The sequence below is a fragment of the Aythya fuligula genome, chromosome 1 (genome assembly GCF_009819795.1).
Source record: "Aythya fuligula isolate bAytFul2 chromosome 1, bAytFul2.pri, whole genome shotgun sequence".
Taxonomy (NCBI): domain Eukaryota; kingdom Metazoa; phylum Chordata; class Aves; order Anseriformes; family Anatidae; genus Aythya; species Aythya fuligula.
This window is the reverse complement of record NC_045559.1, coordinates 116,501,785-116,517,300: the sequence shown is the minus strand read 5'-3', so window position 1 is coordinate 116,517,300 and position 15,516 is coordinate 116,501,785. Positions and strand designations below refer to the sequence as shown.

The 15,516-nt window shown below is 38.5% G+C and overlaps 1 protein-coding gene across 11 annotated transcripts in view; it reads left to right on the top strand.

Moving 5' to 3' along the window:
* Positions 1-15,516, top strand: part of KDM6A (lysine demethylase 6A) — a 149,964-nt gene that overhangs the window by 73,746 nt on the left and 60,702 nt on the right. For 10 of the 11 annotated variants that reach the window (XM_032185949.1, XM_032185941.1, XM_032185921.1 and 7 more), the window contains one exon: positions 5,926-6,046. In XM_032185949.1, the coding sequence (XP_032041840.1) occupies positions 5,926-6,046 (121 nt within the window). Of the gene's footprint in view, positions 1-5,925; positions 6,047-12,468; positions 12,522-15,516 lie in introns of those variants that run through there. The other variant, XM_032185957.1, reaches the window with a different exon arrangement.

Here is a 15,516-nt window from a genome sequence, read left to right as displayed (position 1 = left end):
TTGAATGTGAGAGATGGTCCAGACCCTTTCCTTCTCCTCCATCATGGCAAAAAAGGTGCAGACTGCCTTAGGGAAATCTGTCATCTCTGACAGGAGCTGTGGCCTCTCTGCAGCCATCCTTATCAAAGCAAAAGCAATGAGGTCATCTGTGCAATATCATATCATAACTAGATCATCAGCTGAACCACCATCTCTGCTTCTGGCTCTTAAAAAGTATCCTCACACTTTTGTAAGGCAAGGTGTCCTGTATGTTGGCATTTCTCCCATTAGCTGAAGTTTGACTCAGTGGAAATGGGGTAGGAGCTCAGCGCAAAAAAAAATTGCCTCTGCAGCTAGGATTCAGAATTGAATGTTGACATGAAGAAGTCAGCTGCAGTCCCCTACACCTTTCATTATTATTATCTAATTCAAGTGAAGACATTCAGTGGGCAAGAGGCAGCAAGGATTCAAAACCCCTACAGGGAGAAGGCAGCACCTCCATCTTGAACATTACAAGCACTGAGTAGGCTGTCCACATCCCTCTGCTGCTGCTGCTGAATTGCACAATCCTCCCAAGGCCAAGCAGGCGGTAGCATGTGGCTCTCCGTTGGTATCTGTGGTACTGTGTCCCAACTCTGCTGGCCTCGACACTTGAGAATCATTTTTCTTATAGAAATTTTTCAAAGATTTCAGTGGGACAGGAGAATTCTTTGACAGGTACCCACTTTGTGGAATACATGGAAAAGTTACCATCACCTGGGAGAGGGGCCTTAGTGCCAGACATATTTAATTATTTACTTGTGCTGAAGGAGTCTGTTCTCTTTCTTGCTTCGCTCCAGGTTTCCTGCCTGTCATTCTGTTGTATCTTGTTTTAAAGAAAGTGAAGGTTTGCTGTTCTCGCAGTCATCTTGAAAAGCAGCTGATTAAAGTGTTTTTCAAGTAGTCAGGTCTACAGTGGAATGTAAATATTTTTTTTTCAGTACTTTCATGGGCCAGCCTTCAGTCTTGCATTCACGATCATCTAACCAAGAAAGTGTTGTTTTATGTTGGTCACTGCCCATCTGTGACACAGGGAGAGTCCTGTCCTGTGCTGCTAAGGTGCCTTCTAGGCCCTTCTAGGCCCCCAAATGCAGTCTCTGTAGAGACTGCCTCCAGGTATAGCAATACTTGGTGCCATCATGAAAGGCATGGCATTTGATGAAATAGTCCAGTGGCTGCAGTTTGCCTGAGAAGCACTGAGGTTCACCTAATTAACAGTGACATTACCCTGGTAATTTGCAGCCTGTGGAGTTCCTGCTTTGGAAACACCTGCTACAGGGAAGTCCATGACGGATGTCATTTGAGAGCAGAAAAGCAGCTTGCCTGCCAATAACCTGTTATCTTCAACATACACATGTAGATTTATTTTCCTCTTCTATCAGAGTCCTCTTAGATGGTCAGGCGTTTTCAGTCTGTAGTTAAATTAATAAGGAGAGCAGAGTTCAAACAAGTACTGTGTAGATACTGCATTGTCAAATAGCTCCTAGTTTCCAGGTGGCTGGGTCTACATATCTATTTTTATATACGTAAAATGGGAATGCACATGTAGACTACAAATACTAGTGGTAGTTAACCATGAGCAAAGTAGTAATTGATTTGTCTTCTGGTCTCTTTTTGTCATTGTCTATCGAACCTGTTTCTTGGACTGATGAAAAAAGCATAGTATCTGTTGATAACAGGAAAATAAAAGGGTAGTCTCAGCTGCTGCTATGGAGAAATGTTTGGAGCCTGCTGCTCAAAGTGTTTCAGCATTCAACTGTTACGGCACAATGGGCAGAGGAGTTACTGTATCTAAAGACTGTTAAAGTATTCCATGAAAATGCAGTAATGACTATTTCTGTATACATAAATTTTGTTCCTGTTCAAACTGTGCCGATGAGTTTCAAGTAGGAATTTGTCCTTCATATCCTCGTGGCATTTTCATTAGTTATGCTTGGAGCAGGTGGTCAGAAAATTGGAAGAGAATAAAGAACAATAAAAAGAAAGTTTTGCTCCAGCTGCACCAAGTAGTTTTCCCGACATGTTAGAATGTTATGTTCTTTTCTTTTGTAGGCTTTTTATGATTTTAATGTATTTTGTTAGAAACTCATGAGTGCTAACTTTTGAATAGTTAAATTGATGCTGTTTTATAATATACTTTTGTCCAGTTCAAATGGGTTTATATTCACAGTCTGTACAAGTAAAACCTTCCAATACATCTTATGAGAGTTCACTAAATGTTTAATAGAATATTCTATTAATTATTATTCAGCCTGCTTTTTATTATTCAGCCTACCATAATGGTAGGCATTGTTGTATAGATGAGTGGGTGGAAAGATAGCTGTAGTATTGATTTTGAAAGTCTAGATTTGGAGATGATAGATTCGTGTCACTTTTATGTTTTCTCAATTATTGTAGCAGTGCTGTACAAACGTAAGCCCAGAGGTGCACTTCATCCTCTGCAGTCTGTTTTCCAGTACTGCTGTCCCATTTTGTCTAGTGTTAGCTAGCCAGCTTTTCCTGCCTGTTAATGGATACCTTCCCATTTTTGTTGAAGACTCTAATTTAATTTAAATAAATTCTAGTAGACTTAACCAAAGTTTTTTTCTTGCCAGGCAGTTGATCAATATCCTTTAGAGAACAAACCTGAAGTCGTCTCTTGCTGAATTTAGACTACTGTCATTTATTTCTACAGTATGAGAGCTCACAGCTGTTCATTTCTGTGATTTATCCTTTGGGCTAATGTATGTTTAGTCTGCTAAAGGATTAAAATGAAAAGCTGTGTCTGTGCATGAAGGCCAGTTAATTAGCGGTGGAGGCTAACAACCTATTTGAGCAAGGCTGTGTGCCATCATCTCATCTTCTACTACTATGCTTGCTCCTACTTTCCACATACTCTCATGTCCTCTTCCTTCCCTGTTGCACCAACATGTACCCATTGCCTTCGGATGTCACTGAGCACTTAGAACTGGGATGTATGGCAGTGACATTGCAGATATTTTACTATTGATATATTAAATGGGCCGAGTCCAGAGCTCTGAGCATAGCACAGAGGCAGAGAAGGCCCCAAAACAGAACCAGAGGTACCCCTGTGGTCCTTGTTCTTGACATCTACGATCATGGGTTCACTTCTCTTTGCTTAAATGTTTCTAGTAGGCAAAATTAGATCAATATTAATTCATCAGTAGTGTAGAATTGCTTGTCTTTAAGAGTTAATATAATTAAGTCAGAGTTCGTATACAAATAGTTACTGTAATAATGTTAATAGGAAAATGTCTTCTCACTTCTGAGTGTTTTATTCTATGAAAATTTTACTAGTTAAGGCCATTGTTGTCAAATTAGACCCGAGCACCCACCACTGGTAGAAATTGTTAAAAATGTTGCCTTTCAGATCACTTTATTTGTGAAATTTTGAGGATTCCATTTTTTTTTTTGTAGAAATAATGGAAGCAATTTGTATTTTTGCTGGTGGTAATCATCTTGGAAAAGCTACAAATTACTTGATTGATATGGAATGAACACCAGAATTAAATAATGCAAATAAATACTATTTTGAAAGAAAAAGAAAATATAACTTAATACCTGATTTTTAGTTAGAAATGCTACTTTGGGGATATTTGCCATATTCTTTTAATGTTTTTGCCTGAATTTACCGAAGTAATTGTTCTTAATTATAAATGTGTTACTTACTGGAATTCTCTTCTAGTTTTTATTATGGCATTCAGGGATACAGAGGTTTTTTTCAAGATACAAGCGAGACACTGGCACAGGAGTTCACTAGCATTTTAAGTATGATTCATGCTTAAAAGTAAATCCATCAAGTACTATAAACTGAAAGAACATTTCTAAATAGAGTCTTTCACCAATTGCTATGAGTCTGTCCATCCATTCCATTGCAAAGCATCTCTGCATTTTCCTCCCCAAACCATCAGTTTGGGAGTGATCAAGTACAGCTGAAATGCACAGCTAGAACGCTTCTATCTGACGGTTAGCATGGTAACTCAAATGACATCTTAAAGGTTGTAGAGATTTTTGTTGTATTTGGATAAGTTTATCCAAATGTCCATCAAAGTAGGTTCAGAAAGGTGCCATTGCTTCTTGCACTGATCATGATTAAGGGAGCAATGTCTTATTCTGTTCATTTTCTTCCTCCTTCTATGTGTTGGGCTCGGCTTGATTACAAATTTTGTCGGGTTGTAAGGTTATTGCAAATACTTATAATTACTACTGATGTTGAACCTGATGCCATGAGCATCTTAGACGAAGGTGAACGCTGTTGCCTGTGCAGAGGTAATTACACCTTGCAAACCTCAGGGGCTGTTCGTGACTAGCAGGTTCAAGTGCTAAATGTGATATAGTCATCTTACTGTCTGCTGGTTGCAACTTCACTTTGTTTCGAGTGCACCACTCCTCTGAAAGATGCGGTAGGCACGATTCTTTGAACAGGACACAAATAATGGATTTTAAAGTGCCAGTGCCCAACATACTGCGTACTGTATTGGAGTTAAGATAAGAAATGCAGGTATACAATGATAAAATCTGTACTTCTGTGTGTAACAAAAGCATCACTTAAAATGGTAGTAGAATCTACAAGCATTTGTAAGCCAAAATTTGGTGATCACTACACTGTTTGAAGGGTTTCCTTATAGACGATAGTGGGCATGCTGTTTAGGGACACAGCACCTTGTTGGTTCCAGTTTCGGTGTATTTCACCACCAGCCATGATATTCTTGGAAAGTTTAAACAACATGTGAGAGGATGCTTAGCTAGTGCAAGTTGAGTCCCTTTTGTGCTTTACTTGCTTGCTTGAGCAGGGAAGTAGGGTACAAGGAGAGGAAAACCTTTCTGAAGGACTGTAAGCTTCAGTTCCACAGTGAAAATGTAGGTTTTTCCTAATTATTATTATTTTTTTCAATTTAAACTGTTCTTAAGCTGTATTTAAACAGTCAGATAATGCTTTAGGCACCAACATTTTTGTTGTGGAGGAAGGAAGGTGGATCTTCCAGAGGAAGATACAATGCCATCAGTATGTTTTGACATCAGGAAAGAGAAGAGCCCGTAAGATTTTTAGATCTGATGATGAATTCAAGAGCAATCATTTGTGTGTTTTATGAATGAAGCCTGTGCAAAATATTTCTTGCATTTCCCTTTGCAACTTCTGTCTGTATGAATGACATGGACGCCTGGAGTAGGAGTGAGCTTCATTCGCCCAAACGTGGTGTGATTTGGGGGCACTGTGGGGTGTCTTGCCCAGCATCCCTGTGCTGTCCCCCAGTGGGTACAGGTGTCCCTATGGCCTTGCCTGTCACCTGCCTGCTCTGTGCCACCCTGGGGCCCTGGAGGCAAGACTGGGTGTCCTGCCATGGGCATTTGAGTGACTGGGAAGTAAGGGAGTAACAGGTATTAGCTGAGTCCCTGGACAGCCTCGGTGCTAAGACAGGGAGTAACAAAGTTGAAAGTGGAGCAAGTCATGGCAGTGAGAGGAGGTGTGTGAGATCTTCTAGGCCTCCTGTTCTGCCCACCCTCTCAGGACTCTGTGCTAGCTCGGATCAAAAGCAGCCTAGCAGCTGGTTGTGACAGGACTGACCGCTGTGTACACCCTTGTTCTCCAGTTGCGTTAATTTTGTTGCTTATTCCTGAATCGTCCTTTCTGAAATAGCAGACGTGTTGCTGTGTTTCAGGCAGCAAGTTAGTTTCTCCAAATGAACAGAGAAGATTATACTTTCAAATCAATTAGGATATCTGGAGTACGAAATGATCCAGTCTTTGAAGAACCAAAAATGATGCAGCAAAAACATTTAATCCATTATATTGATATGTTCTTCAGTAACAGTACTTTCTGATTTACTTTCTATTAGTCATACAAATAACTATTATAACAGTAGTATTTCAGTAAAAAATAATACTTGTTATCTGTTTGTCTTTTAGGGCAATTAAAGCATTTCAGGAGGCGCTTTATGTTGATCCCAGCTTTTGTCGAGCCAAGGAAATTCATTTGCGACTTGGACTCATGTTCAAAGTGAACACAGACTATGAGTCCAGTTTAAAGGTAGGTTTAAGTCCTTTCAGATTGAATTTAATATTTGTTATAAGTTGTGTTGCATCTAAAAACTGAAAGGAATGCACAAATATATAGCTGTTAGATGCTGCACTATTTCATAAAAATCATTGAAAATAGAAAGCTTTTATGCAAAATATTGTTCTCATATCAATTTTTTATATTGTTTGTACCCTTCTAACAGTGTGAATGGAAGAGGGTAAATGAGTCCCTTGCAAGGAGGACTCTGAGAGGGAAAAGGTGTGCAAAAATTGGGGCTGCTTTGCCATATGGCTAAGTATGGTGTGCCCATGGCCATGCGATGTGATGGGGAGCATGGAAAGGCATGTTGGTTGATTTTTTTCTTTTATTTCGTGATTTGAGAGTCAGCTTGTAAGGCAGCAGTTTCTGACTAATCAGTTAGAAATGCTTTGTGTTAATACAGTACATTGTTTCTTCTCTACTCTTTTTTTTTTTTTAAATTTCATTTTACTGCTTGTATTCTTTTTTTTGGTCACTGATTGTAATCTGTAACTTTTATCTCCTTCCATTCAACATTTTTGCTCTTTTTTTTCCCCCTACTTCCGTTTCCCACTTTTATCCCCTTGCTTTTTTCCATCACAGAACCTAAATTTAGGTATACATGTCTTGGAAAAAGGACATTTTATTTTAAAGGAGTTTCACGTTATACTGGGAATTACTCCTGCACTGTTGAGAATTTGTCATTTGTAACTAGCTGTAATATATAAATATATTTCCGCATATTAATCTCCTCTAAAACCTATAAAAAAACATTTTTTTTTGTTTGTTTCCAAGAGTCTTGTAGAATGGCTTCCTTTTCCTGGCAGATTGTTTTCCTGCAGCTTGTATTTGTGAGGCTATCAGGAACACATTGTCAATGATTTGAAAGAGTGGAGTGTTACTCTCACATTTTCCTTTTGCTCTTTGTAATAACGGGAAGCACTTCTCTCATCAGGCTTTTCCTCTTTCATCCAGAGTCCAAGCTTTCACCAACAGAGACAAATGAAGTTGGGAATTGTAAATAGAGAGGTTGATGTTGCACAGGAATATGAAAGATTCACTGCAGTGAATGGCAAAAGAAGTCAAGGGGGGGTGGGGGTGTAAGTTGGCCATTGTATGGGGAGTGAGATTATGTATGAGTCTGGATGGTCATATATCCCTATACTTCGGCATGAATTTTGCATTGACTATTTTGATAAATAGGGAATAAAAGGAAAAAATGCTGAAAAGTGTATTTTGTTTTTGTTTTTAAAGACATATTATAGGGACAAAATAGAAGAGTAAATCAGCAAGGAGGTAGTTAACTTTTAATGAAGTAGTGGAAGGAGATTCTACATTTTGATTTTTAACAGAAGAAAATGATCACTTAGACAACCACTTCCTGCTGTACCATAAAGTATGTAATTTTATCACTGAATCGAGTATTCAAATTGATATGATGAGAATTCATTCTAAATGTTCTACTGTGATTTTAACCACTTTGCAAAATAAAAGTTTGTCAATGATTAGGATTTTAAGTATAGCAAACCTTTAGTTTTCATTACACCAACCAGGATGGGGAGAAAAACACCAAAGAACTGTTTTAAAAATAGGAAAGGAATTAACTTTTTGCAATGCAAAATGACCATGATCCCATTGTTTTTATGTGCAGTGTGATTAAATCACTTAGGAAAACAAATAGACACAACAAAAACAGCTTACCCTGAAGCAGAGCGAAGGTCTTCAAGGGGATTAAGAAATAAACACGAGGGTGGATTTGCACTGAGGATAGTTTCCTTAAGTCAATAAGGCTGCAGGCTGTTGCTAAAAGGATGTCTCATTTTCCACCTCCCTGACTGATTGCATTGCTCTGCACCTTCTGCTGCTCTGAGCCCAGTGTCTTTCCATGTGCAGTCTGAGGTGGATCAGAGTCTGAACCACCTCGATTTGGGGTTGCACAGTTACTGGGGCTCTGGTAGATGGGAGGAGGTGGGAATGGCAGGGGGTGGGGAGAGCTGCATGCATATTTTCTGATGCACAAACACAAAACTGTACTCTGGAATTACCAACTGAAGCACCTAAGCTTGAGTTTCTGTTTTGTTTCCTTGACTGTGAAAATTGTTATCTTTAGCAGGGAATCGATAACAAACAGTGAGGAGCAAGAAAGAAAGGACCCAGTGGGGCAATCTAGTTGGTCTTGAACAGTTTCTGCTGTTTTCAGTTTAGTTGAGCTGTGGATTTAATCTAGTGTCCTGAGATGGATTCTTTTTGTTGTAGACTGAAACAGATCAATGTGTACATCAGAATATATAAATGGAGGAGGAGAATAGGTGGAGTAAACAGGACAGTAGCTCCTTGAAAAGCCAGTCAGGCTGATCCCTGAGTTAAGATTTAAGCCAGAGCTCTGTGAGTAGCAAGTCAGAAAATACTTCCTTAGTGAAGAGAACAAAATGAAGTGGCAGTGGTTATGCAGAAGCATGAGGAGAATAAAATCAGAAAGAGTTGATGAAAGAGTGCGAAAGGATGTTTTCACAGAATGTCTGCCTCTTTCTCTGAGACTGAGTGTCTCATCTTTTCACAACACAAAAGATGAGTAACCCAAAGTAATGAAACAACACAGTTGGCTTTTTTTTTGGGTAGCTGTTGCTGAAAGGATTCAGGATTTCAGAAGGGTGGCTCTGTTTTTTAGGATCTAGGCTGCTAGGGACTCGCCTTGAACATAGGCCATTTCCTGGGGCTGTAGAGGTCTAACAGAATCCATGGTCAGGTTTGAGCTTCCTGTACGATACAGAGGCAGAAAGTAGAGAAGTTTTCATCTGGTATTCTTCTGTGACGGTTCTGAATTTCACAAATTGTACCAACGTTGCGTTAATGTACTTTGAAATATCATAATATTTTTGATGGTATTTAAACATTCATGCTAAGTCTGTAATTGCTAAGAATAAACCACTGCCAACAGATGAGTCATTGTCAGTAAGAGTCTCCAGGCAAAGGGGGAAGGATGGGAGTCTGAAGGTCATATATTCCATGTTTTTCACAATTTTAGGCCATTAACATAAATCATCTATATTTTATGTAAGCAATTTAAGCACAAAATTAATTTTTACTATTTTAAGATGTTGATGATCAAGATAATTACTAGAGTGCTGTTTAACAAGCATAAAATCAACTCTCAGTGTTTTTTTTTTCAAAAATCAATTACTGCTTTTGCATGTTTTTAATATTGCTGCAGTTAAGACTTGCAAATTACTCTGAGAACCCTTGACTGCTGTGTTACCCCATTGCCATAAACTTTGGCAAGAACACTGGGGCTGTTGGAAATGACTTGGTCTTTAGGATTACATTAAGGGAAAAAAAGCTGCCCTTCTGGCTGAACGGAAAGTCGTCTTTGTATAACCTCACAGAGCAGTAGGACAGAAGTGATATGTGAATGCTGAATTTGCCTCATTCAACAGAAAAATATAATCAATTCCAAATTCAACTGCTGTTGTCTTGTGGGCGTAGGGAGGCAGGAGAGATTTTAATATTGATGACTGTAGCAGAAGCATACAGTTAAGGTTTATCTCACATTCCTAACCTTTTCACGCTTTTCTGCATGTCCCAGCCCACCAGGAGTACTGTTTTCGACTGTCTTAGCTGCAGTGGTACCATGGTAAGCTGAAAAGAGAATAAAGCAAGATGGCCAGGAATATAGTATACCTCTTTATTAGTACACTTAGTGTAGTTGGAAAAAGCATTTGAGCTTCTGAGCACACGCCGTGTTATTTCTGGCATGTCACCTGCTTTTCTCCTAGTCTTCCTCTTCATTCAGTATATTCTTTTAATTTTAGCCTTCTTTTTCATAACGGTATGTACTCATCTTGTCTTACGTGTGTCTCAGTTCTTCCCCTGAGTACTTTTTGAATCTTAACCAATTTCGAGCCAATATGCCTGAATGAAAAGGTTTCAAAGAGAAGTTTCTGGAACATGCCTGTGGAACATGTTGCCCCAGAACCATTTGTCTGAGCTCTGCAAGCTAAGGATGAGGTGAGCTGGTTGGCATCATCAGCAGAAGAGGCACCTTATGTGGCTGGGTATGGGACTGGTGTGTCAGGATGCAGAAGATAAAGCTGTCCCATCCACGCTTTGCGTCAGGAAGCCTGATGCTTCTTGACTAGCTGGCAAGCTGAACACAGAGGTGGGTAGAGCACACAGGTGTAGCTAGGTATGTTCTGTGGGACTACTGACCGCATAAAAGAGAGCTGAGGAAAAAAAGTTGTCATCTTATTTAGTTGAATAGTTGGGTTACATTGGAAACTGCAGCTATGAGAAACCAGTCATCCATCTGGTGCTCGTTCTGTTCTGCTGTGTTGAAGTATCATAGTGTGCTTTTGGTGGGGAGTTACAATGACAATCCCCAAAGACTTTTGACTGTAAAATTCAGTTCATTTCCTTTGTTCGCCGACACTACTTCAGGAAAAAAAAAAGTATTTTTTTTAATTATTTTTATTTTTTTTATTTATTAGAATGGTAACATTGAGGGAATGGTAAGTTCTAGGGAGGGCTTCTGTGGTTCTGGTTTTCTGAGTTTTGTTTTCTAATGGGTGGTCAGGAGGGACTCTGAACATGAGCAGGTTATTTACAAATGAAAGTATATTGTGGAGATTTTTACATTTTTATATATTTGTATGTGTATATATATTTTAAAGCATATTGCAGGTGCATCCTGTGCCCGGTGACAAAACCCACAAAATAATGAGAATTAAATTTTTCATGTTCTCAAATATCTGCTTTTTAGTAGAAATGCAGATCCTGTCTATCACTCTGGAGAAATTTTGCCTCCCTATTTATGGATAAAACAGCTATTCTGGTATTCTGCTGCAGGCTGATTCTTTGGTCATGCCCGTAAACGATCAATTCAAATAGATTTTTTGTATATATAATTACTTCCTAAAGATTCTTATTTGTTAGCAAGTTAGAGACATACTGCATATATTAGGCAAGGAAAAGGCTGCTAAAGAATTAGAATTTATTGGGAAGTACGCATGAATTACATTGAATATGCATGAAATATTAAAAAAAATTGAGACAGATGAACAGCTCAAAGAACCTATTTATACTCAGTACCTATTTATACCATCACTTTATTAATCTTCATGTCTATATATATCTTTAAAAGGATCTTTAGTTATTGGGAGGTATTTCATGTCAACAAGTAGCTGTTACAGACATATTGTTATGTCTTTTTCTCAATAATAAATGAAAGTTTATTTATGAAAGTGAAAACTTGTTTCAAAGCCTTCAAGTGCTATTTTACAGTCTTATTTTTCACATGCCTAGATTAACAATTTTTTTTAGCTCACGCATGTTAATTTGAAGCTGTATGTATTCAATTATTAAAGAAAAATGAAATACTCAAAATCCATATAGATAAGAAAAGTTTAAGTTTCTGAGGTCTACTTTTATCTCTGTAACTGGAGCAGAAACTGATCAGGAACGTTTACAGGTAAAAAGCAAAACAAATAAAGGACTTTGGCTATCATAAGGTGGATATCCAGGTATTCAAGCAGTATACCTAAAATATTTTGTCAAAAGCAGGGTGAAATTAGGCAAAAGATTTTATTTTGTTCTTAAATTAAGTGGTTAGAAACAGCAGTTGGGAATTATGTTACTCTCTATGCCTTTGGAGTTTGTGTATGTGTATGACGGAGAAAAATATACCAGAAGTAAAAATACAGAAGTTTTTAACACAGCAGGTCATTGTAATGCAGCTGCAGTGGAGTTATTAGCACAACTGATTGTGATGGTAGATCACAACATGTGGCCTACAGAGGGCTTTGTTTTGTTCTCTCGTACTTAGTTTTGCTTGGGCTTTTAAGGCATTTTGCAGTTTTTCTGTAACAGAGGTCTGTAGGCGCGCTTTAGAAATGTCATGATTACAAAGAGAAGTAAATGCTAAAATTGAATTTACATGCTACATGGCATCTTCCATCATCTGTAGGGGGGAAAAAGAACAAACCACATGAAGAGAAATAGCTGGTTTTAAAGTTAAGCATTGAAGATAATGAGTGTAGGTGCCAGTACACTTGCTTGGTCTGTGGGCCTTCTGTTTGTGAGTGGTCGTGTATGTTTCCAGGCTTTCAAGCTCTAGCTCTGTGAAAAATGCAGCAAAGATGGACAAAAGTGACTGTGTGCCTGTTGTGTTCAAGCCTTCCCCTTCGAGATGAGCTCCTTCTGAACTCACAGGACCCAGAGAGCAGAGCAGGGAGCACGCAGAGGAGCTGCGCCCGCAGCTCGTCCTCTCCTGACCCTCTTCTCCCCAGGCCCTGGCCAGGCCTGGCAAATGGAGGCCTGGCGCTCTGCCATGGCTTATGCAAGGCTTTCTGTGCCCTACTTATCTGAACAAAGGCTGCTCTGAGGAGCAAAAGCAGCACACCTAAGTCACATAGGCAGAAAAAGCCATCTCTTGACAGAGTTATACTGAGTCATGATGGAGCTTGCCCTCATGGTAAGTCTGGGAGAACTGTCAGGTTTCGAACGATGGCTTGCCATGCTTGCTAAATAAATGCAGAACGGAGAATTACTGAGCGCTTCTTAATGCCCTCCTACAGAGCAGCAGGGTTGAGAATCACCGTTCTGAAGTCTGGGACTTCGATGTAGACAGAAGTATTATTAAAAATCTTGTAAAAAGAGGAAAATGGGTCTTCCTGCATTGGTCATTTACTAATGAAAAGCCAAAAAGAGTAGGGGCACTTGCCTGTAAAACTGTGAAGAGCTAGGTTGCTAAGAGGACTGGTGTTTAATTCTAGTACTGAAAACATATTAATCTGCTTAAATTCATGTCAGTTTACTTCTATTTTCCTACTAGAGCTAATACTTTCATCAGCTATGTTTATATGCAGTCCGCTGTACTTCTGATCCTTGAAAAGGTTACCTTCGCAATTGTTTCCACAATCAGAGGCAAGTCAAGGACTGGAGAGGAGACAGAGCAGGCTGTAGATAATTGTGCAATTACAGATGGCTACAAATCAAGGTATATTGTGACTTCGGCTGCAGCCCTTGAAGAGAGACTGTTACTTTTTAACATTCAGAACACTGCCTTCTAGGTAAATCCTCTTACTCAGGATTTGAATTTCTATAGACTGCTGTCTGCCTTGAGGTATTGTATGTCGTCTCTGAACTGCAGCGGCCTCTCCTGCATAATAACTATTTCACACAGCAGTAGCCAGCTTCAGTACTGCAATATTTGAGAGAGGTGCAGATGTTTGCTAGCTGCTTCTGTTTGTTGCAGAGATGGAAGTTGGAAATTATCACTGTTCTTTTAATTTTTGGTGCTGGTAATTGTAATTAGTGGACCTGCTTCTGGCTGATAAGTTCTTATGTGTCGGAGTGCATGCTTTTTTGTCTGTTTTTGAATACTTACCGCGGAGCTATGGATTATTTATCTAGCAAGAGGTGCAGGTTTGCTTGTGTCTGTGCATTTCAAAGGTTCTTGGTTTGAAAGGTTCTGGGCTGTCTGTGTGTTGCTTTGCGAGAATTGTTTAGGGCAAGTGGTTTGTTTTTCTGTAGTTACCTGCTTCAGATTATCCATTTCCTTATTCTTTGTGGCTTTGTAAACAGTTCTAGCAGAAATCTGCTACATCAAGAAAATTTTCATAATGTGGATTTTGAAATGGGAAAGACAGTAGGTCTGGTATGAGTAGGAATTTAAATTTTTAGAAGGCATTGGTAAGTGTACTCCTGCTTTTTACTGTACAGCACTGATATTTCTGGCATATTTAAATATTAAAATGGTTAGATTTTCTTGTATGGTTGCCTGCTTTCTCTCGGTGAGCCTCACTGCAATAACCTTTCTGCAAAGCTGCTGCAGAACAATTGTCAATCGCTTCTCTTTACATCTGCGGATTTTTATAATAGCATTGCTAGGTGAGAACAAATCTGTTCCTTTCTGCTTTATCTTTTCATATTAATTGTTAATGACAGTGTAAGCTTACATGTCTGTGCAAAATGGATTTTGAATCATTTCAATCAGTATACTCAATGTACAGGCCAAAGTATACAGGTCTGTTCCTTTTTGCTTTCCCCTCCTTTTTTTTTCTTTCTTTTTTGGTTAGGAAAAATGCGATATAATGTAGAACATCTTATTTTTATTTAGTCTTTTTTTTTTTTTTAACTTGCCTGCTTAGTAGAATCACTATGGTAACAGACTAAAGGATGTCTCAGAGGCACACAAGTAGCATTGCAATGTGAGGGGAGATTTTAAGTTCTCTGTGACTGCTGAACACTAGAAAAAGGATCAGGCAAATCAGAGAAATAAGCTGGTATTTAGTATTAATAAGCTATTACTTAATGTTTATGCTAAGGTTAAAAAGCTATTTTACAAGTAATGTATACGTGAGTTCATTGTTTTCTGTACCCTGTTTTGGGAATTATGTTGCTGAAGTTTTCATTAAAAATTGTAAATTTGGGTTAATCAACTTGAGTTTGTTTCATTTTCTAAAAGCTGCTATGTATTACAAATGGTGTTGATGTAAGTCAGTGAGGAGGTAAGCTGTGCTACTGTATGCCTCTGCTAATGAGGATGTTCTTTTCTTATACTGTGCTATGAATAATACATTAATTTTCTAATTTTTTTTCTGTTAAAATGTTTATGTTTGGTGTTCTGTTAAACTCTTGTAAATCTTTGAGATGTACATTATGTAGACATTATACACAATGTATTATTAGGAGCAGGAGGAAAGTTACCTAGATGCTTGGAGTACGACAGTATGGAAAGCAAGTTGCATATACATCTATTGTCAATGAATTATTTATTTTTTTTCTTCCTACTTACACTAATAAGCTCCTGATGCCTCCTCATATGGCATCCTGAACAGTGGCTGTCAATTTTGTGCTAAGTGGCTAAAATATTCTGAAGTATCAGTAACGTTTTGTGCATTCAAGCCATCCGATATTGTACTTTGTAGATAACTGTGTCAACTGTAGTATTTTACATGCTGTCTCTTAGGTTCCTGTATTCCTAGGCCTTACTCTCTGGTGGGTGGATGTACTCATCCGAATTCTCTGCTGCATGTAGGAATTTTCTGTGAAGTTTGTGGAAAAGGGAATGGGCACTTGAGTTTGTATGCCTAGTCTATTCATTTTAGCACACTTTTCAAACTGTAAATAGTGATCTCCAAGCTGGCATGACACTTATGAAATTATTGGTCACATCCAGGCTTTCTTGCAGATAACCTTTTTCTCTTTTTTTTGCGTTCTCTTCTTTCCAGATGACTGAAATGCTTATCTCAGAATGTGAGAACACAAAGGTGTTCCCAAAATTTTTCGTGGTTCTTGAGGAAAAATGGTTAAAAATAAACAAGCTTTAGTATTTAACTGAAGTCAACCTGGTGGGGAGAGGGCATAAGAACTTACTAACTGCTATTGAATTCATGTTTTAATGTAGAGGTACTCATTTTAAGTGTGGTTTGACAAAAGAAAATGTTTAAAAAAAAAGAAAAAGA